Source organism: Loxodonta africana, chromosome 14, assembly GCF_030014295.1.
Source record: "Loxodonta africana isolate mLoxAfr1 chromosome 14, mLoxAfr1.hap2, whole genome shotgun sequence".
NCBI lineage: Eukaryota > Metazoa > Chordata > Mammalia > Proboscidea > Elephantidae > Loxodonta > Loxodonta africana.
Window position 1 is genome coordinate 17,367,038 of NC_087355.1, and position 23,677 is coordinate 17,390,714.

The 23,677-nt window shown below is 42.9% G+C and overlaps 2 protein-coding genes across 11 annotated transcripts in view; one reads left to right on the plus strand and one right to left on the minus strand.

Moving 5' to 3' along the window:
* CSPP1 (centrosome and spindle pole associated protein 1) overlaps positions 1-10,484 on the plus strand; it is a 127,628-nt gene extending 117,144 nt beyond the window's left edge. For 5 of the 7 annotated variants that reach the window (XM_010588327.3, XM_023545751.2, XM_010588329.3 and 2 more), the window contains 3 exons: positions 5,077-5,186; positions 8,254-8,392; positions 10,270-10,484. In XM_010588327.3, coding sequence (XP_010586629.1) covers positions 5,077-5,186; positions 8,254-8,392; positions 10,270-10,484 — 464 coding nt within the window. Of the gene's footprint in view, positions 1-20; positions 602-5,076; positions 5,187-8,253; positions 8,393-10,269 lie in introns of those variants that run through there. The other 2 variants (XR_002785186.2, XM_064267782.1) reach the window with 2 other exon arrangements.
* The window catches only part of ARFGEF1 (ADP ribosylation factor guanine nucleotide exchange factor 1), a 175,612-nt gene continuing 157,010 nt past the window's right edge, over positions 5,076-23,677 (minus strand). For 2 of the 4 annotated variants that reach the window (XM_064267778.1, XM_064267779.1), the window contains 5 exons: positions 19,455-19,594; positions 17,839-18,007; positions 16,237-16,375; positions 15,103-15,220; positions 5,076-13,648 (listed from right to left, as the gene is read on the minus strand). In XM_064267778.1, the coding sequence (XP_064123848.1) occupies positions 13,484-13,648; positions 15,103-15,220; positions 16,237-16,375; positions 17,839-18,007; positions 19,455-19,594 (731 nt within the window). In that variant the 3' untranslated portion in view covers positions 5,076-13,483. Of the gene's footprint in view, positions 13,649-15,102; positions 15,221-16,236; positions 16,376-17,838; positions 18,008-19,454; positions 19,595-23,677 lie in introns of those variants that run through there. The other 2 variants (XR_010317774.1, XM_064267780.1) reach the window with 2 other exon arrangements.

The window sequence follows — 23,677 nt, forward strand, 5'->3', positions numbered from 1 at the left end:
TGATTATTTCCTATGGTCAGTTACAGCCTGTTGACAATTAGACAATTCTAAACTGAGATATTCTGCAGCTGAGCTGGATCCTCCAAAACTCACCAATGCCATGAAAGACAAAACAAGTTTAGAGAATTGTTCCGGATTACAACAGAGTAAAAAGACATGGTAAGGAAATTGCTGGGAAGATGACAGGGTGAGCAGATCTAAAATGCTGACCTTCCCACAGGAACACCAAGAAAAGCAACTAGAAGTCTGTACTCAACCCTGTGAAAACTTTGAAAAGGTGGGTAAATGACCACAGCAAGGAGCCACAACCTGGATCAAGACAAGGATTATTCGCAACCAGGAGGAATCTCAACCTGCTCCTCCCTCTCCTGGCATGGCAGACAGATGGCTGGGGCTCCGTCCGCCACAGCTGCATCCCCAGCCAACGCATGGCTCTCTTGTATGCTCCGAAGGGTCCCCATCTCTGTCCCTGAAGTAATAGGACAGGTCTTGCTAGCAGATTGTTCAGAGTCTGGAGGCAGCCTGAAAGACTGAAGCCTTGGTCTGGCTGGAATTGGAGTCCTCACAGAGCAGGGAGGGAGCTATGGCCAAGGGCTGAGGGCTATACCTGACTTAAAAAAAAAAAAAAAAAAAAAAAAAAAATTTTTTTTTTTTTTTTTGTGGATTAATCAGTGTGTGTTTTCTGATTGCTTTGGGGGCCGCTAAAAGACTGAAACCTTGGTCTAGCTGGAACTGGGGGCCTCACAGAACAGGAGAGGGAGTGGTAACCAAAGACTGAAGGTTGTGACCTTTGAGGGCAGATTGATTAGTGTGTGTTTTCTGATCTGTCTGGGAGCTGCTGAAGGACTGAAACCTTGGTCTGGCCTAACCTGGTGATTTCACAAGAAAGGAGAGGGAGCAGTAAAAAAGTCTGAAGGTTGTGCCTGCCTAAGAGTTTTTCACAGAAATTAGTGCTCTCAAAAGCACCGTGTATTCAGGGGAGTTGAGGAAGCTAAAACCTTGTAAAATTCTAACATCCTGGTTTAAGCATACACACACACACACACACACACAGACACACACAGACACACACACACACACTCACGCACAGCACAAAAAGAACCTGGAAATGACAGCCCATTCAAATGAACAAGATGAAATCATCTCTATGGAAGCCCAAATAATGAACAGATTGAAAGAGTATAATACAACAATGTTAAACAAGCTAAAAGAATTAAAGGAAAACACAGACAACTAAAGGAAATCAAGAAAATGATGTATGAACAAAGCAAGAATATAAATAAGGATATAGACACTATATATATACATACACAAAAAAAACTAAACCGAAATACTGGAACCTAAAGACAATAACTGAAATAAAATTACAGTTATTCCCTGATTTACAAGGTATTTGAGTTACAACAAACCATACTTAAAACTGTCTGTGTTTTTCTTTTTTTGGTCCATCTTACCATTAGTAATGTACTGCATGAGTGTTGCAGCAGATAATATGCTGATGTTCTCATTCTCAGACTGATGCAGTGTTAGAAGCGCTCACTCGCCTATGCCAAAAAATTTGGAAGACAGCTACCTGGCCAACCGACTGGAGGAGATCCATATTAGTATGCATTCCAAAGAAAGGTGATCCAACAGAATGCAGAAATTATTGAACAATGTCATTAATATCACATGCAAGTAAAATTATGCTGAAGATAATTAAAAAATGGTTGCAGCAATTCATTGACAGGAAACTGCCAGAAATTCAGGCTGGAGTCAGCAGAGAATGTGGAAATAGGGATATCATTGCTGATTTCAGATGGCTCTCGGCTGAAAGCAGAGAATACCAGAAAGATGTTTACCTGTGTTTTATTGACTATGCAAAGACATTCGACTGCATGGATCGTAACAAATTATGGACAACATTGCGAAGAAAGGGAATTCCAGAATAGTTCATTGTACTCATGCAGAACCTGTACATAGACCAAGAGGCCGTTGTTGAACAGAACAAGGGAATACTGCATGGTTTAAAATCAGGAAAGGTGTGCATCAGGGTTCGATCCTTTCACCATACTTAATCTATATACTGAGCAAATAATCTGGGACGCTGGACTGTATGAAGAAGAACACAGCATCAAGGTTACAGGAAGAGTTATTAACAACCTGTGATATGCAGATGACACAACCTTGCTTGCTGGAAGTGAAGAGGACTTGAAGCACTTACAGATAAAGATCAAAGACTATAGCCTTTAGTATGGATTACACTTCAACAGAAAACAAAAATCCTTACAACTGGACCAATGAGCAACATCATGATAAATGGAGGAAATATTGAAGTTGTCAAGGATTTCATTTTACTTGGATTCACAATTAATGCCCAAGGAAGCAGCAGTCAAGAAATCAAAGAACATACTGCACTGGGCAAATCTGCTACAAAAGACCTCTTTAAAATGATAAAGAGCAAAGATACCATGCTGAGGACTGAGGTGCCCCTGACCCAAGCCATGGTATTTGCAGTTGCCTTATATGCATGTGAAAGCTGGGCAGTGAACAAGGAAGACCAAAGAATTGGTGTCTTTGAATTACGGTGTTGACAAAGAATATTGAATATACTATGGACTGCCACAAGAACAAACAAATCTGTTGTGTTATCAGGAGGGACCAGTCCCTGGAGAAGGACATCAGATTTGGCCAAGGGTCAGTGTCAAAGAGGAAGACCCTCAACGAGATGGATTGACACAGTGGCTGCAACAGGCTGAAATACAGCAACAGTAGGAGGTTGTGGGACCGGACAGTGTTTGGTTCTGTTGTACACAGGGTCACTATGAGTCGGAAAGGACTCAACAGCACTTAAGAACAACTATTTAAAAAAAAAAAGTTGCCATTGAGTGGATCCCAACTCATGGTGACCCCAATTCTACTTTTAGGTATAAACCTAAAAGAGTTAAAAGCAGAAATGCAAACAGACACTTGTATACCAGTGTTGATTCCATCTCTATTCACAGTAGCCCAAGGATGGAAGCAACAGAAATGTCTATCAACAGATGAATGAATAAACAAAATGTGGTGTGTATATATATATATATATATATATATATATATATATACACAACAGGATATTACCCAGCCATAAAGAGAAATGAAGCTCTGATACATGGTATAACATGGATGAGCCTTGAAAACACGTTGAGTGAAATAAGTCAGTCAAAAAAGGACAAATATTGTATGATCCCACTTATATGAAATATCTGGAATAGGCAAATGTATAGAGACCAAAGTTTATTAGTGATTACCAGGGGTGGGAGGGAAAAATGGGGAATTATTGCTTAGGGTGTATACTGAACTTCTGTTAAGAATGATGGAAAAAATTTGGAAATGGATAATGGTAATGTTTGCACAACATGAATGTAATTAATATCACTGAATTGTACATGTAAAAATGTTTAAATGGCAAGTCTTTTGTTATATATGTATTTACCACAGTTTAAAAAAACATATGGTAACTAAATGTAGTGTGTGGTTCTTGACGGGATTCTGAATCAAAAACGAACAAACAAAAAACCAACAAATCACAATAGCAGTTATAAAAGAAACAACCTGTCGTGAGGTGCTGTCAAGTCGATTCCAACTCATAGCGACGCTGTGCACAACAGAATGGGACACTGTGCGGTCCTGCGCGATCCTCACAATCGTTGTTATGCTTGAGCCCGTTGTTGCAGCCATTGTGTTAATCCATCATATACTATAAATTGGGGAAATCTGAATATTAAATATATGTTAAAAAAACGAGTTGCTGTGGAATTGATTCTGACTGATGGCACCCCCATGTGTGTCAAAGTGGAATTGCACTCCATAGGGTTTTCAGGGCTGTGACCTTTTGGAAGTAGATTGCCTTTTGAGGCACCTCTGGGTGGATTTGAGCTGCCAACCTTTCGATAAGTAGTTGAGCACTTCACCATTTGAGCTACCCAGCAACTCCTAAAAATATGTTAAATAGTATTGTATCAATGTTAAATTTTCCCCAGTGTGATGTTAGATTGTGGTGATGTAGGAAATAGTCCTTGTTCTTAGACAGTATGTCCTGAAATATTCAGGGATGAGGTGTCATGATGTTACCAACTGTAAGGTGGTTCAGCAAAAACAAAGAATGACAAAAAATCATATATATATGTGTGTGTGTGTGCGTGCGCACGCGTGTGTGCATGTGTGTGTATTATCTCAAATGTGGCAAAATACATGGTGATTGTAGAGGTTCACTGTATTATCATTACAACTTTTCTGTAGATTTAAATTTTTTTTTAATGTTGGGAAAAAAATTCTTAAATGTTGTAGGGTATTCATCTCCATGGTGAAAAGGCTGTTGGCTCACTAGAATGGCTGTAACAAAAAGACTGACAATACTAAATGTTGATGAGGATGTGGAGAAACTGGAACTCTAATGCAGTGTAAAATGGTATAACCATATTGGAAAACAGTTTGGAAGTTCCTCACAATGCTGTATGTAGAGTTATCCTATGACCAGCTATTTCACTCCTAGGTATATGCCCCAAAGAAATGAAAACATGTCCACACAAAAACTTGGACATGAGTTTTCATAATAGCATTATTTACAATTACCAACAACAAGAAAGAGTTCAAATAACTGGTAAATGCATAGACAAAATATGATGTTATCTACACAGTGGAATACTATTCAGTAGTAAAACAGAGTGAACTACTGATTCATGGTACAACATAGATGAATCTCAAACACATTATGCTAAGTGAAAGACACAAAAGATTACATTGCCTGGTTGCATTTATGTGAATTGTTGAGAAAATTTGAATCTATTGAGACAGAAAGCAGATCAGTGTTTTCCTGGGGCTTGGGGGATGGGAGCAGGGAGTAACTGCCGGTGGGCATAAGGGAACTCTCTGAGATGAATTGTAGTGATGATTCCACAACTCTAAATCTACTGGGCTGTACTTGTACAGTGGGTGAATTTTATGGTATGCAAATAATAGTAAAGCTGTTAAAAACAAGCTTTTGGTTTAGCTCTGGGTAAAAAATTTGAAGTGGTGGAAGCTTAAGACTTCTCCATTGTGTGATCTTCCCAGGTGCTTACGGAGAGACGTATCCTGCCATTGAATATGATCCTCTACCTCCACCGTCTCAGTTGCCCTCTGCGAGGGAGCGCAGGAGGAACAAACTGAAAGGACTGGACTTTGTGCGTATGAAGTTTCTTCTTCTTTCCCCTCTTTTCTGGTTTAAGAGAATGAGGTCTGGGTTCCAACCCATGCTAGATTGGGTGGTCCAATAAAGAAAGAGCACCGGCTTTGGAATGAGGTGTACGTGGGTCTGAGTCTAGGCTCTATCCCCAGGTAGGTGGATGACCTTGGGCACATCATTGAACCTGTCCCCTGGGGTGGTTCTAAGTATACAGGCAGTACCTGGCACAGAACCTCTGCCCTATAAATGTTAATTCCTCAGCCGGTTCTCCTTCCCCTCCACAGACTTATATGGATTTCAGAGAAGGAGCAAAAAGCAACTGAAAGCCATTTCTGGAAAGCTTGCTATGTCCTCATAATAACCTTACACGATTATATAGGTGTCATCTCCATTTTGCTCAGATAACCTTCCCAAGGTCACATAGTCAAGAAGGCTGAGATTCAGACCCATTTTTTCAGTATACTCCACAGCTTTTTAACACAGCCAGCAAATAGTGTGGGCTTTGGGCCTTTAGTACCCATCCTTGTCATTGCGTAGTGAGTGACCTCTGGGCAGTTTCTTAAACTCTGTGTCTGTCTTCTTATATATGACATGGAGATACAGTTAGACAATATATGTGAAGCATTTAGCATTGAGCCAAGTATGCAGGGAACTCTCAACAAATGACAAGTGCTGTGCTTATTGGCATTACCATCTATCCAGTCTTACCAGCCAGCAGCAACTTGATAAACGAGCTTGGCAAAGGGTAGGCAACCTCCACTTTAGCTTAACCCTGATACCCTGAAACAGTAATGATTGACTCAATGAATTAACTTTTACCTGTTTCTTTATGCCATAAGAAGAAAAACAAAGTTTGCTTGAAGACAATGATGATGAAAGAAGTGGGTTTGTAATGGCTCTTGAGGGCCCTTGGTGGAATGTTGTTTTCCTAAGGTCCATATACTCATTTCTAATTTGGAGTGTATCTAACGTTGCAGTCCTATAATTCTTGCAATGAGTTATACTTTAGATTTGGGGCTTAAATAAATTTCAACAATTGAGTTAGTATTAAAAAATTAACTGGCCAACTGAAAGAGCTCTTAATGGCCAGAACTGGAACAATTTGAGTAAAACGATATAGTAATATTGGATTATAACCCAAAGAATAAAATAAATAGCCATGAGTCCATACTGACGTAAGAACATGATTGAATAAGTAAATAAATGGAGAATAGACAAATCTCCTCTGCAGACCAATTCCAAATAATTTATGTAGATCTAACCCTCGAGGTCGAGCCTAACTCCCCCATCCTGAAGTGTGGGCTACATACACATAGTGCTTTTTTTCCCAGGTGTACAGCGTAGAAAGGGAGAAAAACAGTAAATTTACAGTGGAGAAAGCTGCTACACTACAAAAAAAAATTAACTGTAGGTATCTGTGGAGGAGGGATGTGAAGGTGCTAAGATAGTTAAGAGGATAAACTAGGCCTCCAGCTTATCCAGAGATCCTATCTTGACCCTGAGTTAATCTCTGCTCTGGTTTCCTGCTCACCTCCCCACTCCAACCCTGTCTGTCACATGTTCTAGAAGAAGGTGCTCTAGGTTGCCTTTAGGGACCCTTAGTCAGAGTCCAGGCTTAAAATCTTGCCATCTAGACACTGACAGTTTGCTTTTTAATTGTTGATCTACCATTTTGAGAACATTGATCTTTAAAGATGACATAAATACATAGTTAAGTTTATACAAGTATTGAGCTAGCTTTCCTAGACCAGTCCTACACAGAAATCATCTTTTTTAATAATCATATTTTGGTCAAAGTTTTCTTTATATCCTTGTTTTTCTTCTATTACTCTATCCATTAAGGAACAGATGACTTCAATTTTTTTTTTACTTCTCTGAATTTAGAAATGTATAGATGGGTACTAGTACTCGGCCGTTCATTGCCTTCATCTGTTAATATGCATCCCCAGCCATGCTGGAATCTCTCTGAGAGGAGCCGCCACATACATTTCCCTAGTGATGAGTTGGAAACCCTGGTGGTGTAATGGTTAAGTGCTATGGCCGCTAACCAAAAGGTTGGCAGTTCGAATCCACCAGGCACTCCTTGGAAACCTGATGAGGCAGTTCTACCCTGTCCTATAGGGTCACTATGACAGAACTGACGACAGTGGGGTTTTTTTTAATGATGAATAATATTGAACATTATTTTCATGTGCTTGTTAGCTACACATATATCTTCTGTGGAAAAATGTCTACTTAAATCCTTTGCACATTTTTAAATTGGGTTAATTTGTCTTTTTATTGTTTAGTTGTAAGAGCTCTTTATATATTCTGGATACAAGTCCCTTATCAGATATATGATTTGCAAATATTTTCTCCTATTCTGTGGGTTGTCTTTTTACTTTCTTGTTGTCCTTTGAAGCACGAACATTTTTTCATTTTGATAAGGCCCAACTCGTCAATCCTTTTCTCTCTTGTGCTTTTGGTGTCTTATCTAAGAAACCATTGCCAAGATCACAAAAATTTACCTGTGTTTTCTTCTAGGAGTTTTGTAGTTTTGGCTCTTAAATTTAGGTCTCTGATCCACTCTGAGTTAGTGTTTGTGTATGGCATGAGGTAGGTGTCCAGATTCATTTTTGAATGCAGATAACCAGTTGTTCTAGTACCATGTATTAAAAAGTCTTATTTTTTCCTCCACTGAATTTTGTTGGCCCTTCTTTTCAGAAATGTAAGGTTTTTTCCCTGGGTTTTCAATTCTTTTCCATTGAGCTATATGTCATGATTCTATAGTTGGATTGATTTTGAGCCCCTGTAGTTTTTTCTTTTGCATCTTACATTTCTCAAACTTTCCCAAATGGCAGCAGTTCTGTGTTACCACAAATCCTATTGCTTATCCTTGACTGAAGGTCATCTGAGCCTGCACGGGGAAACAAATGTCAGGAGTCAGAATTAAGGGGTACATATTTTCATCTGTTTTATTTTGTTCACCACATTGTACATTTATCAAGGGCAAGAACGTTTTGATGCACTGATTCGTTCTGAGTGTATTTTGTTAATGTTTCTGAAGTTCTGTTTTCTACCCACAGGATAATGTTCATCCTGATGTACCGCCAGATGGTCTCTCTTTAAAATCTGTATCCAGCGTAAATGTTGATGAGCTTAGAATGAGAAATGAGGAACGAATGCGAAGACTGAATGAACTTCAGACTAAACCTGTTAATACAGGTAAATGACCAAGTCTATAGGGTCTCTCTGAGTCAGAATCGACTCAACGGCACTGGGTTTGGTTTGGGTTTTTTGTTTTTTTTTAGTACTTAACAGCAGATTCTCTAAGGACTCTTAAGCCAGCGTACTGGGAAGTTTTCACTGAAGGCTGGGGGATAGATGGAATGAGTTGTAAAGTCCTTTGAGTTGTGGGAGAACACAGTAACTACCCAACAAAGACAAGCCTTAGGTTTGGTTTTGTATCAGATTTTCTGCCAGAGAGGGTGTACCCCCTTCTGGTGGAATCTAAACAGATACATGCAGGTTTTGCCTATTAAATATATATCCAGGCTTTGCTTTCATTAGAGTGAGTGCTGATTAGTCTGGCAGAGTGATCACAGAAGTGAACGACTGTCAGGAAGTAAGTAACTTTAATACATTTAATTCTTTACATAACACAGCTATTGTAAATCTGGAGTGCTAGAAAGTCAGTTATTTTTACCTTTTACTTGGCTATCTGGACCTTGGACAAAGCAGAATAGCCTCAGGTTAACACTGTCTCTGAGAGTTAGTCTTCTCACTACAGGTAGGCTCCTTTGACTGTGGTTTGAGGAGCCGCCCGTGACAGCAGGACGCCACAGACTGCTGAGAGCGTGGGCAGGGGCTGGCAGCGCCTCAGGCGGTGAGCAAGCTCCTCTGCCGGCCCTGTTACTGCAACACAGGACAGTTTTATATTAATTAATAAGTGCTACTGATTGGTAATTAGTAAAGTGGTCTTATTTGTACAAGAGACTCTCAAGCTACATTACAGTAATTTTCTAATAGCAATTTCCCTAAGATCCTACCTATAAATACTGTGTCAGTTTAAAACCGTGCTCACATAATCCCTAGCAGTCAGTGTCTTGGCAGATCGAACACAGTACTTCACGTAACAAACATAGAAAAACATGCAACAGGGGGAACGTGACTTTTTCTTTCTTGTTAAAAGGCCTTTTCCATCTGCCCTCTGTATTACCTGTTCTTCAATTTCTTTTATAAACAGTAAATTAATATTTAACAGATATGTTTAACTTGAGAGGAGAGAGCATTTTAAGAATCTACTCTTTCAGAAGGTTTTCAATTTCTAAACTGTTTTTAACATTGTCCTTTTAAACAGGAGCTTTTTGGTCCGATGTGGATTGATTGCTCATTAAGTTGATTGCACATGTCCCCTTGCTGGGCTAATCCTTCACAGACCGGGAGATGTCATTTTTTTAAAAAGAAATTGACATCACAGGGTAGGACGACAGATTTTCCTATTATTGTATCTAATAATAAGTAAAATACAAGATAATAGAAGTTGAGTATGATCAAGTCAATTAAATAATGAAACATAAGAGCTACTTGTAAGAGTGGAGAATGGGTGAGATACAACCTTCTCAGGTTCGGAGAGAATAGACGTAGTTTAATCCCATGACTCCTGCTTTCACAAAATGACTTTTAATTTCCCTCCAGCAGTATTATAGGTTGGGATTATCCCCCAAACTTTGTCAATTAAAAAAATTTTTTTGTGGAATCCATTAAGTTTCTCTGGAAGGCAACAGTAACACTGCCTGTGCTTCCACGGGCCCGAGTGTCTGGTGACGTGTCCTCTCAGACGTAGAATTTCCAGGCCTAGCCCTGTAGGCAATGGCAGTATGGAGCCACATTATTCACCGTTTTTTGTTTCCACAAAACTGGCCCGCCCTGGGCCTGCTTTCCCACCTCTAAAGTGGAGAGGTGGACAAAGTAGGACAGTTTGGAACCTGACACTTTGGGGAAGGCAGAACTGTAATGGGTTGGAACACGAAAGCCTTGCGTTCTAGCCACCTGTGTGCACCTACGCTGCCTGAGCTGTGGCTCTTTTTGGGGTCCTTTAGATGATGACAGCTCACTGGTTGACCTCGATGACATCATGAAGCAAGTGGGTGATGATGATGGAACAAGCTCCGTAGCGACCGAGCCCTGGCTGCGCCCTGGCACCTCAGAAACCCTGAAGCGATTTATGGAAGAGCAGATGAGTCAAGAGCAGCAGCAGGTTCCTGGAAAACCAGGCCCTATTCATTGGCAGGGCCTGTCCACTGCACACGGTTAAAATAAATGTGTACTGGACCCCACAGTGCCTTTACGGTGAAAGGAATGTTAAATCTGAACCTTTAATATGTTCTACTTTGGCCCCTACCTGGACGTTACTTACTCATGTTCCATCTGTATATAAGGTATTTTTTCCATGATGGTGTATATTATGTACATAAATAAAAGGCCATGATTATTGATTTATTTAATGTAGAATCGTAGAGGATTATTTTTGCACAATTTTGCCATAAATTAGGGTGGTAACAAACTCTTGGAATCAACTACCATATGTGCATTATTTTAAATTTTGCGTGTCTAAAAGATAAGGCGAATAAGATGTGTCTTAACGGTACTTTAAAACCAGGATACTCTGTTATATGCACATTTGCCATTTGTTATTTCTATTCAAAAGGAATTCATTTAGTACATCCGTCTGTTGTGGCTGTGATCATTTGCTGTGTAATTACGGGATCAAATGTGCTAGGCGTGTTCACGTCATTAATAGCCACTGACTGAGTATAAATGATGGGCGCCATAACTGATTTCATTCCCGTGAGCCGTACGCTAAATGTTCCATCTTTCTGCCTCTATTTTGTTTTTGTGTCAATGAAGGCATTGTTTTAAGTAACTAATTTATATGATTTAACTATTTCTTAATAGAAATAAATTTTTATTTTCATTACCAATGTTGAGTTCTTATTTTAACTGGAGTTGAGGTTTCTAGACTAGGTGTTATGGAAGTTGAAGAGCCAGTAACACCCAGGTGTCAGACCATGGTCACCTGGAAAAGGACTTAACCTTTGGAATCACTCAGTAAGTGACTCAAATTCTAGAAAATAATTTTCATGGGGATTAGAGTCTTCCGCACCATGACAGCAGAAATATGGCTGGACGCTGCTACTTACCTCTTCCTCTGACGTAACTCATGGCAGAGAAGATGGGGTGAGTTTGCAGCAAGTATGAAATTCCTCTGACATTTCAAATTTTAGCTACATGTAAATTTTGTACTCAAGTCTCTAACCACAGGCTTATCTTATTATTAAAGGTTCTTCTGCTGACAACATCTTAAAGTAAGGTGAAACCTTTGTTTCCTTTAGGGAGCATCTTCGTACTATACCATCAAATAATAAACCGCCAGGTCATCTGGAGCACGCATACCTCAGACAGACCTAAAGGTCATGGTGGCCAACAGGGACAACCCAAGTTGGCTCCCAGCTCTAGCATCTAGCTGGGCTTGAACAGCATTGTGTCTTAGGGGTAATAAATACAGTGTCTTAGTTCTGTCGTACTCATCTTTCTGCTCTTATGAATGCATTGAATAACTGCTCATTAAGCTAAGAGAAGCAGCGAGTAAAGACTGAACAATTCTGCTTTTTACAGAACCCCCTTAAGGTAATTTATTGACATGTTCCACTTTCCTGTTTAGCGCTGTCGTCCCCTACAACTTTAACTGCACCCTAAGACACGCAGTATGACCCCGCACACTGCTCCAGAGAGAACTTGAGCTCCTTCAGGCATTCTGGGTTAATGAATATACAAAACATTTAAAAATTACAAACATGGTTTAGAAAGAAACTGTGGGGTACAGGAAGGGGGGAGGAGGAGAACAGCCTCATATCAGAAGTTGGAAAGAAAACACTGGAACCAAATAAAATTGAATTTGTAGTTTTGGCTGAAAGTAACCTTTCCATGTTTGGCTTTAAATGAAAAATCAAAAAGAAACGAATCAATGAAACATGGGGCTGTGGGTTACACAGGTTTTGACCACACTGATGAAATAATTCAAAAACTTTATTGACCTATAACCTGATTAGAATATGCCAGATGAGAATCAGTATTGTACAGAAAGTTGTACAGAATTTTTTTACATAGAAAACTTTACATCTGTACCATATACATTTTATCCATCTGAAAAATTTTCTACACCCACCGTTCATACGGACTGCTCGACAAGCTTGGCTTTGTAACCATCAGAGCACAATTCACAGTACGAGCACATTTCCAGGAGGCCTGACCACCCCGACCATGCCAGACCTGTTATTTTAATATAGTCAACGTTAAACTCTGTACACAGAGTAAAATCTACATCGAGCCCCGCCCCCCAAAAGAAAAGCAAAAAGTTACAGCAACCTAGATTCATTTTGCAGTGATTCAAGTTTCAGTCCATGAAAGATCATTACATTTTAATGGCTCATCTTTAAAAGCCCTAAGAGAAGGATATTACAGGTAGGAAGGTCAGTAGTGATATTTTCTACCTTTGTTTTTTCCTGCTGTTCATCTTGACAAGTGTCAGCCACAACAGCTTCTGGGCATGTTAAACCCTCAAAATTATCACTCCCCAAAAGGGGAAAACCAAAAAATCCCCATGAAATAAAAAAAGTTCAACCCAAACGTTTAGTGCATTTGACAAAATATTATGGGTATTTAGCAAAGGAATAAGAAAATAAAGAAAGAAAATAAAACAGTGCAGGATGAGCTACAGAATGTTCAAGATTGTATGTTACAAACCTGCATCTCTGTACATTTTTTCACAGAAGGTTGATTACCAGTATCTCAGGTAGCCTGAGTGTGCAAAAATCTTCAGAATAAGAATACCATAGTTGCTAAATATCTTTTACCATGAACAATATTTTTTTCTTCACCCCCCACCCCCCCAATTAACTATAAACATTTTTATCCTTCAAAATACAGCTCTCCTGAGGTGTACTTCTTGCAGAAGCTGAAATCTTTACATCTGTAGTTCTTTGGGTAAGTTTCACTTCCACACCTGCCATAGGTACCTGGGGCCTTCCCTGCCACCGAGGACAGAGGACACTGTTGAGGCAGGCCTCCTGCTCAACACGAGCCCGTCAGTCTCTAAAGGGAACCCGAGTGCTGAGTGGGACCTACAGTTCGAAGCCTCTGTACCGGCAACCCTCAGACACGCAATTCAGGGAAACCATTTTCAGGTAGGAAATCTCAGCTCCAGGGTCCTTTTCAAGAGCGGAGTGATGTAAACGCCAACAAAAATAGTTCCCATCATTGCTTATTTATTCCAAGGTCCTGTTCGAGTGGTTGTGAGATCTGAAAAACGACTCCAATTCGCAGAAAAAATCTTCTGAGCACAGCGCGAAGTTCAGGGATCAGGTCAAATTGCATAATTTCACATAAGAGAGGGTAGTAGAACGATGCATGAGCTTTAAACTGGGGGAATGAACGTCTCCTTTTAGTAGTGCTGACACACCAAACGACAGAGCCTAAAACTGCCTTTAGAGTCAAAGCGCTTTGGGGCATACACTGACCAGCGTCATCCGCATCAAGCAGTGACGATTCTGATTAGGACACTAGAAGACTAAGAGTATTCAAAAGACCCACTTAATACAAACATGACTCAAACGGGTATCTGGCTTACTTTGAAAAACAGCTTCGATCACGTTGCCCTAACAAACATTTGGTAAATTGGCTTTTGTTTTTTAATCCTGGTAATAAGCAGAAGTAAAAAGCCAAGCAGGAGCTAGAGCTGAGTTTTTATATGATCTGGGTCATTACACCGTAGCTTTTGTTATATAAAAGTTTAAGTTTTAGGGAAAATGGTATCTCAGGTTGCAATACAAAATACCTGTAGAGTCTCCAGGCAAAGATAGATACATCCCATATTCACAGTTCATTTGCACACTTCACCTACACTTTTGCTATAGTTCCTTCAGTTCTGACACTAGTCTGCTGCCTGCTGTCTTTCCTGCTTCCTCACCCCCGGCACACAGGGAGGCAGTGTGCCAGCTTGTGGTGAGAACACGAGACAGACTGGTTGTGGAGTCAGACAGACTGGGTCTAGAGGCCTCTGCCATGTAGTTGGTTGCTGGGGGCCTCAGGTCACTTCTCTGAACTCTACTGGGCCCCGCGGTCAGATGGAAACAGCTGAACGCTAGGCCTTGCCGTGGGATCAGCACCACCCTGCCTCTGCAGGGCATGAGTGCCTTATGTGTTCAGTTACCAGGCCACCTGAGTAAGCATTTTAAGACCACTTCAGGGGTCACAGCAACCCCCTTCCATTTAGGTGAGCTACCAGTTGTTATATTTTTTAGAGAGTAAAACGTTATGTATTTGAAAACCTGAAAATAAGTATGCGTTTATATTTACAGTTATATGTTTTTTACCTTCATCTCTACTGGTGTAAAATTGTTAAATGATTTCATGGGCTATTCACGAGGGGCTCTGTTTGACACAGAGCCACTAAATCTGCTGAAGGTATGGCAGAGCCTGGTGCAAAGGCCCAGGGACCTGGGGAACCCAGGTGAGGGGCCGGAGTGCAAGCCTTGCAGGTGGGCTGTACAGTTTTCAATGTGGGCATGGGGAGAGACTCTAAGGGTCCTAACGGATTCTGATTCCAACCTGCTGAAGAGAATCAGTGATAAGACAACAAAGCTGGGTAAGGAGGGAGAAAATCAAGGACAGGGAGACTGAATTACAGCATCTGTGCCACTGCACAAAGCAGCCCGGGTTCGTTTCATCTGCCTCTGAGAGCTCTCAGGCAAGGGGTCTGCAACCCAGCATTCCTGCCTCAAACTCAAGTTCCCAGTGCTGGTCAGTCTAGGGAAATGCTAGGCTGAATAAGCTTAGTGATGGGGCGAAGGGGTTTGTAGATGTCTCGTACTTACCCTACTATCGCTTATCTTTAGAACTTTAGTTAGGAACAAAAGCAGTAAGTTAGTCCAGGCCTCCCGGTGACTTTCTGATGTTAGAGTCAGGAAGTAACTTAGTGCTTCACTGCAGACACTGCAGAAGAAAAATTTTCCTTTTCAGTGCGCCTGCATACCTGATGGAATGCTTGTTCACTATTAACTACTAACTATTCAAGAACGTGCTAGACTCCATCTGTTTATATTAACTGGAGTTTCAACATAACACATGTCTCTAAGTCAGGAAGAAAACCAAAGATACTAAAATAAGCCATCACACTTTATTAGAAAAAACATGTTTTCTTAATTTTATAAGTTGCCTCGACTTCAAAGCCACCATGTAGCAGCAAGGACACAAGCTTGGTGTCAAAAGGCCCGGGCTCAAGTCTGGGGTGGCTCTTCGCTCCTCTAACTGTGTGGCCTTAGACTCCTCTGGGCCACAATAGTCTCATCAATAACATGGGAAAACTGAGACTAAGTGGTCTCTTAAAATCCTAAAATGGACTTAACCCAAGTAGACACAGAAATCCAATGCAGATGACAGGATTCTTTCTGAAGGCCATGCTTCATTCTTAGCATGGGTGTAAATTTAAAGGACAAAATACTCATTTGTTATGAAGTGAGAAAAAAAAAAAACACACCAACAAAAACTGCAGATTTTTTTCAAATTGAATGCAGGTATTCCCTTTACAAATATCATTCTGTAAAAACGGGGTCACCTTATGGCATTAAAAAACCCTATAAAGTATAACAAAATTGTAAGTTTTAAGAGAGAAATCTCCTCTGTTCTATAACAGCAGCAACAGACAGGATTTGTTTACGTCATCACTTGACAAGCAGGTTCATTTATAACACTGCATTTAATTTTCAAAATCACTCTACATCTCAGAGACAACACAGGCCCTGCAGCTCCCTGCCACGGGGGGAGAGGCCTCTGCCTGAGCCCACACCTTGCGCCCCCGTTGGGCTGAGCCCACGCTCTCGTACCCCCATGGGGCTGAGCCCACGCCTCCCGTGCCCCCATTGGGCTGAGCCCACATCTCCTGCGCCCCGTCGGGCTGAAGGGCCTGCAGAGGCATGTGTCTGAGGCTGACACGACGCTGAGATGCTTACTTTAACAGTCGGTGCTGGACCTCCTCCCAGGCGCTCGCCCGGCCCTCGTCCGTGTACATCCGGAAGAGGATGCGCAGCCCGCAGGCCAGGCTGCTCGTCTCCTGCTTCAGAAGGTTGGGTTTGGACTTGCCTTTGAAGCCTGCAGAAAGAGCAAGTTTCTGTGATGAGCTGGGAAGGCATGTTAAATGGCAGCCGGTACAAGACCACTGTGTGATGTAGTCACTGGCCTCTACTGCGTACAAAGCAGAAACACCATGTAGGCACCTGGGAAGCAGGGGTCATACAGCAGACGGAACGGTGTCAGTGCACGGCTGGAGACCACCCTGGCTTAGATTCCTCCCTTTGCAGCTAAGCACACAGGGTATAAAACTACTTTTGGACTTGAAAGCTCCATGTACACAGCTGTTCAGGGTGCAGTGTGCTGCCTGCCCTGCCTGTGGTGCTCCTGGGAGAACAGGTGGGGCAAACCACCCAGCAGGTGAGCTGTGTCAAAGGCAGGGCATGAAGGCACAGTGCAGTGAAAACAGGGAGGCTCTGGTGAGCCCAGCAGAAGCCCCAGGGGAACGGTGGTGGGACTGTGGGCTGGAGAAAGGGGAAACTAAGCACAGACCACCCCTCTCCCTGCGGAAGCTAGGCTGTAAGAGCCAGGGGCTCTGTTTCCATGGACCCACTAACTATGCCAAATGAATGCCGGGAGCCTGGTGTAAAGGCCCAGGTTGTGAGAGGATGAGCAAAGCCACTGGCTTTGTAAAAAAGACAGTGGATTGAACAGAATGAGCAATGTAAAGCAGCTACATTCTATCTGGCATAGAGGCAATGTTGCAAAAACAGCTCCTTCCTTCCTGCGGAAACCCTGCTGGTGCAGCAGTTAAGTGTTCGGCCGTTAACCAAAAAGCCAGCAGTTCAAGTCCACCAGGAGCTCCTTGGAAACCCTATATGGGGCACTTCTACTCTGTCCTATAGTGTCGCTATGAGTCGGAATCAAGTCGACAAGAACGGTTTGGTTTGTTTGGTTGTCCTCTCTGCACCTGCTGGATTCTGCTGCCCGCCCCCCCCCTCCAAATGTGCTGCACCTAACGGGCAAGGGCAACTCTCTGATGACGGCATTAACAACGTCAGTTACTTCTTTACTATAAAGCTCATCCTTTATTTAAACTTTCTAACTTGTTCCAATATAAATACACCAGAGACCTCGCCTCCAACACTCACTCCTGTTCTCAGGATGACTACTGCAGGTAAACACTCAGGAGCCATTGAAATACAACCTTCACCACACCGCCTTTCTCTTTAAAAAAGGCAGCTTTAAGTACGCCAACAATTACCAACAGGCAGGCCCCAGCTGGGCAAACAGTGAAAGAACACTGGCAAATCAGCCACAGAGCAGGCTGAATAAACAAAGAGGACCCTGCTCCGGGCAGCCATCTGACTCAGCGTAGAGCAGAAGGCCTGGCTGGTAGGCTGACATTAGTCAGGGTGAAAGCTGCGCTCGGTGAAGTCAATGCATGGCCTGGAAACACACTGATCAGTGAACCTGGGTGACGGGACAGCTCTGCCGCACACACACGGAGAGTGAACACAAAAGGTGAGACCCGCACAGCTTACCTGCTTTCCAGAGAGCAGTCCTCTGTTCATTGTTTGAATTAAAGGCTTTAGCAAATCTATGTGACTCTAATAAGCAGTCCAGTAACTTAAAAAGTTGTTGTGATGTTAAAAAGCGGTACATTCCTTGGTCTTGGGTATCAACGCGAACATCGAAGTCCACTGCATCTCTCTGTGGCAAAACAAACCACCACACATGCACGCACACGCACGCACACAAGCATCTGAGTAAATTTAGGACTGAGTGTTCACCAGAGACCAATTTTACAAGCAAGCACATTACAAGAAACAATCTGCTCTATTCCAATAGAAACCAGGAAAAGGCCCACCTTTAGTTATTCTTAAATCCCCATCATCTTCACTCCGTGCACTCTGCAGTCACCAGCCCATCACCTCCCACCCCTCCAGTCCCGGCCTTCTAACTCCGGCCTCCCGTGACTCTTCAGCCCCACCAGGTCCAGTAGGACATTTCTCCCCCTGCCACCTCTCCTCACTCCCACAGGTCTGTCCTTCTCTTCTTAACCTGTTTGGAGGCCATGGAGTGCAACAGGATTATATTTTTGCATAACTCTGCCCCACTTCTTAGTAATTGTCTGGCAAAACTCAAGCCTGGTTCAATTCCTCGCTGACTACACCATATCTGCACCCAAACAAGAAGCCTGCCTGGCAAAAAACTGCCTGGCTTCTCATTAAGTCCAGAAGGCTCTGGGTGCGGTGCAGCAATCCTACATTTCTCTAGTCCACTCCCCTGACCACCAACTGTGCTTTCACTTCTCTCCTCAGACAGCTAACACTTTCTTCCCAAGCTGACTTGGTAGGCGACTTTTCTTCTGATATCCTTAATAGGAGCTATCAGAAGAGACCTCCCACAAGCTCCCAGCACCAGATGTACCAACATAGTGTGTGAACTGTCTGCACCTCCACCCGGGACAGCCCCAGGTGCGCCAGGGACCTTTCCCAGTCACTCAACAAGGCCACCCAGCAGCCAGCCCTCTCCTGCACTCAGTGTCTCCTGCTGGAAAACCCTCATCAGCAAATGCACTGCAATACTGCCCATCTTCACACACAGCTCTCCTGACCCCTATCCTCCTCCAGCTATAACCCCACTTCTGTACCCCTTCACAGCAAAACTCTTGAGTTATCAAAGCTGTCTCCAGCTCCTCTCCTACACCCATCATAGCCAGGCTTCTGTCTCCAGTGTTGCACTGACACATCTTGTCTAGGTCACCAAAGTCAAAGTCCTCCAGATTGCTAGGTCCAGTGGTCAGGTCACAGACGCCATTGGACCTGCGCGTACAGTGTGTCTGATGGGTGGGTCAGACCCTCCTTTAAGCACTGGCCTCACCTGACCTCCAGGAAACATCTACTTCCCTGACTCGTTCTCAGTCTCTCTTGCCTCATCACTGGGCACGCAAAATGATGGCAAGTCCCGGGGATCTGTTCCTGGCCCTCTGCCCTGCTCTAGCCACACTCACCGCCTCAGTGATGGCTCCGGTTTCATGGTCTAAAATTACATCTACATGATGAAGGTCCTCCAACCTCCCAAAATTAAACCTTAGCCTGGCCTCTGCTCTGAACCCCAGATTGTTCTGTCTTATTTCCTACTTATACCTCCTTACCTGTGCGGCAGCTAAGTTTTCTGCATCTTCCTTCTTACTTGTGGCTGGGAAGAAGACAATGTTGTCGATAGTCTGGATGAGTTCCAGCTGCACAACACATTTAATCAACAGGGCAGCAAACAATTTTTGTTCTGGAAATTCTGTGAGGAAACCCCCCAATGCACATGCAAACAAAAAATTACTTTGAATCCTCTATAATTTCTCCGACAGTACAATGCTAGGTAATAGCAGTACGTATGAAGGTAACTGGTACATACCCACCACACTGAGGACATGCTGCTTTGCACATCGGTGCTGTTCAGTAAAAGTCTCATCAGTATTTACAAAAACCTTCAATTTTTAAAATAAACAATCCGAACCTAAATGATTTATAAGAATGAATATGATCAAGAGGCTCCACTATAAAATTTTAAATAAGATTCAGATGATTCTTGAAAAAACTGAACAAAAGGATAAAAAAACTTTAATAGGAATTATCAAAACCTCAAATTTGACCATTGAAAATAAGTATATAAAAACATATACCGTGCCCTGAGATAATCTTTAAACTTTAAACCACATATATTCCCTGAAGTCATCTTAAAACCAAACAACAGTTTAGCTTAACTAGTGGAAAAAAGTCTACCTTGAGCATTACGCTTTTTAAGAACTACCTATATCGCAACAAACTGACAACAGCAACTCTAAAAATTCGATAGGAACCTTGGGGGGCAGTGAGTTTATGTCAATAAGGAGGAACAACTCAGAAAAGGTGGGTGAGAATGGCTGCACAACTTGAAGAATGTAGTCAGTGTCGCTAAATGGTACATGCAGAAACTGCTGAACTGGTGTATATTTTGCTATGTATATCCTGTATACTCTCAACAACAAGAAGATAAATAAAATTTAGGGGGGAAAAACATACTGTAGGAAAATCATAGGAACCAGATCTATGTGGGACAGAAAGTTGAGGGCTAGCCAAGAATTCGGACCAAACCAGGCAATGTCATGAGTTAACAATTGCACGCATACTACTTGGATCCAGATTAGCTATTGTAGCTAAAATTATCTCATATTTGCAAATGGACCCATCAGCAAAGAAGTCTATACAAGTTATGCTAAACGCATTACTACAAAAGTAACCTGAGTGTCCCCTCACAGTCCCCGGCTGGTTGTCACAAGGTATGTATATTCCTCCAGCCTGAACAAACTTGCTCTGCAGGGCATTTGTGGCAATCCACCTGCCTGAAAGGACGTACTCCAAGAACGTTCCACTGCACTAACCACTCCAGGTGGAGTGGCTGAGCAGACGCAGAAGTGCGAGATTAGGAAAGACTCAAGTACTGCGATGGTGAAGGAGCTCGGAGCAGAGATACTCCCCCCGGGGGCAACCTCGACCCCAGAGGCCACGCCTAGACCTGGGTTCCTGGGCAGCTTCCCCAGGAGGGTCTCCTGGAGGCAGACTGTTGCCCAAGGGGAGATGTTTATTAATCGGTCTCTGGCAAAATGGTCTCCAGCAATGGCTCCAGCACCAATGACCTACAACCTCTCAGTTTCTTTCTACTACTACAAGTGTTTTACTAAAAATTCCTTTTTCAGGCACCCATTTGTGGAATTAAATTCATGTCTGGAGGATTCTGGAGGTAGCAAAATAACTTGTTTAGTTAAATTTATTTAGGTCATTAATAAAGGCACCTTTGCAGGTATTTTTCGAAAATGCTGTTCTATTCAATACGTGGTTCTTGGTACAAGATCTGAAGTCAAAAAATAAAACAAAATAAGACAAAGAAACCAACAAGTCTCACGGCTGTCTCTTAAATGTCTTTTCTATAGTCCTTTACTATAGTCACACTCTGACACGTACCATTCATTCATTCACTCATTCATTCAAATCATAAAAACATTCTCTATCACTGGAGCAAGGGACTCCTGTCAACACACGGGACCCCAGAAGGGACTCAGCAGGTGCACTGATGTCTACTGACATCCAGCAACACTCAGGGTGCTTAGAGGTTCTCAGTGGGGCCAGACATTTTTAATCACGCTGATAGTTTGGCAGATGAGGCTCTGCTCTGTCTAAGCTAGGGAAGCTGGGCCTTTCCACACCCTCTGGTGTCCACTGAGAAGCAGACAGGGATCCTAACTCCAATCTCACTAGCAAGGACTAGCAGCACATTTGGGGACAATACCTATTTAGACAAAGTTTGCTCATGATAAGGGTTGGCACTGCCAGAGTGACCAGTTCACTGGGTCATGTGGACCTGTAGGTACTAAATTAAGACCAGGTCAAGCAGTGGTGTTTTCTGAGCGTGTAGAAAGAGCGGAGCAGCCCTTTCAGGCAGGTGAAGGACTCGGGGCTGTGCTGGGATCTTTTCTCCAAGCAGACCTCCAAATAAAAAACACCAGAAGCACAGCCTATGTGCCAAGTGAAAGGGCTCTTGGGAACAGCCCATAGGATGGACACCAAATGTCCTGAAGAATGGCTGATGCCCTGGTTACTCTTCATGTTCTCTAGGGAAAAGCATCAAAGGATCTCTGAAACATGAGGGCAGAGCAACTCAAAGGGATTAGGTGGCTGATGCGACACTATCTTGGGATGTTAGGTGGAGGCATCGCTGAGGCTTTCATTTTTCTCACCACACGTAAGAGCTTTGAACCGGATCATCATCTGGCCAGTGACACACGCCGCAGAGTGCTGAACAGAGGGAGGTGTGTGTGCCTGGCCTAACGAACACAGTCTGGGAGGGAGTTTCAACAGATAGCTTCATCAGCAAGTAAAATACCTGGTGGGCCTAACTGCTGGATCTCTGCACTTCAGGGCAGAAGGCAGCAGGGATGGCAACAGGCCCGTGGGCTAATGGGTCCTGGAGCGTTAGGAATACAACCCCCAAAAGGCATGAAGCCCCCATGTCAGTCAGTCCGACCCCCGCAGCTGTCATCCACTTATAGATTAGGCAGCCAGGAAGATGGAAGGTTGGCAGAAGGGAGACATCCTCCTTCCTCTCTCTCTCAATTCAGGAATCAGATGCCAGGGACAAAGTCTTAAGGTATGACAGGGTAAGAAAACACAAGCTGGTCTCTAGGTACTCAGGACTGGGAAAGAGATACAATTAAAAGCCTATGAGCGTTAAGTATACATGTGGTGTTTGCTGTCTCTGAAGGACATCTTAAGTCAGAACACCAAATGCAGGTGACAGCTGCCCAACAAGCTAAAAGTTTAACCAGATCTCTGGAATGCACCATGAGCCAATGCTGTCAGCCACACTCACATGTACTGTTTCTGTGGGTCTGAGATCAAATCACTGAGAAAGTCTGCTGTCTCACCACCCAACCCTGCATGCCTGATGGTCAATAGAGTAAAATCTTGACTCTCAGTGGTGCTGATGTGGAAGGAGAGGCAACCAAATGCCTCTTGCTTATGGAATGGTGACCTTATCCTGCCCCTAGCTTTCTGAGGTTAGGAAAGATCCCTTTTTTGTCAGTCTTTAAGGACCTCTGGGGATTACCTGTTTCTTATAGAAAAAAATATATTTTTTTTATTAACCTTTATTAAGCTTCAAGTGAACGTTTACAAATCCAATCAGTCTGTCACATACAAGTTTACATACATCTTACTCCGTACTCCCACTTGCTCTCCCCCTATTGAGTCAACCCTTTCAGTCTCTCCTTTTGTGACAATTTTGCCAGCTTCCCTCTCTCTCTATCCACCCATCCCCCCTCCAGACAAGAGCTGCCAACACAATCCCAAGTGTCCACCTGATATAATTAGCTCACTCTTTATCAGCATCTCTCTCCCACCCGCCGACCAGTCCCTTTCATGTCTGATGAATTGTCTTCGGGGATGGTTCCCGTCCTGTGCCAACAGAAGGTCTGGGGACCATGGCCGCCGGGATTCCTCTAGTCTCAGTCAGACCATTAAGTATGGTTTTTTTATGAGAATTTGGGGTCTGCATCCCACTGATCTCCTGCTCCCTCAGGAGTTCTCTGTTGTGCTCCCTGTCAGGGCAGTCATCGATTGTGGCCGGGCACCAACTAGTTCTTCTGGTCTCAGGATGATGTAGGTCTCTGGTTCATGCGGCCCTTTCTGTCTCTTGGGCTCTTAGTTGTCGTGTGACCTTGGTGTTCTTCATTCTCCTTTGCTCCAGGTAGGTTGAGACCAATTGATGCATCTTAGATGGCCGCTTGTTAGCATTTAAGACCCCAGACGCCACATTTCAAAGTGGGATGCAGAATGTTTTCATAAT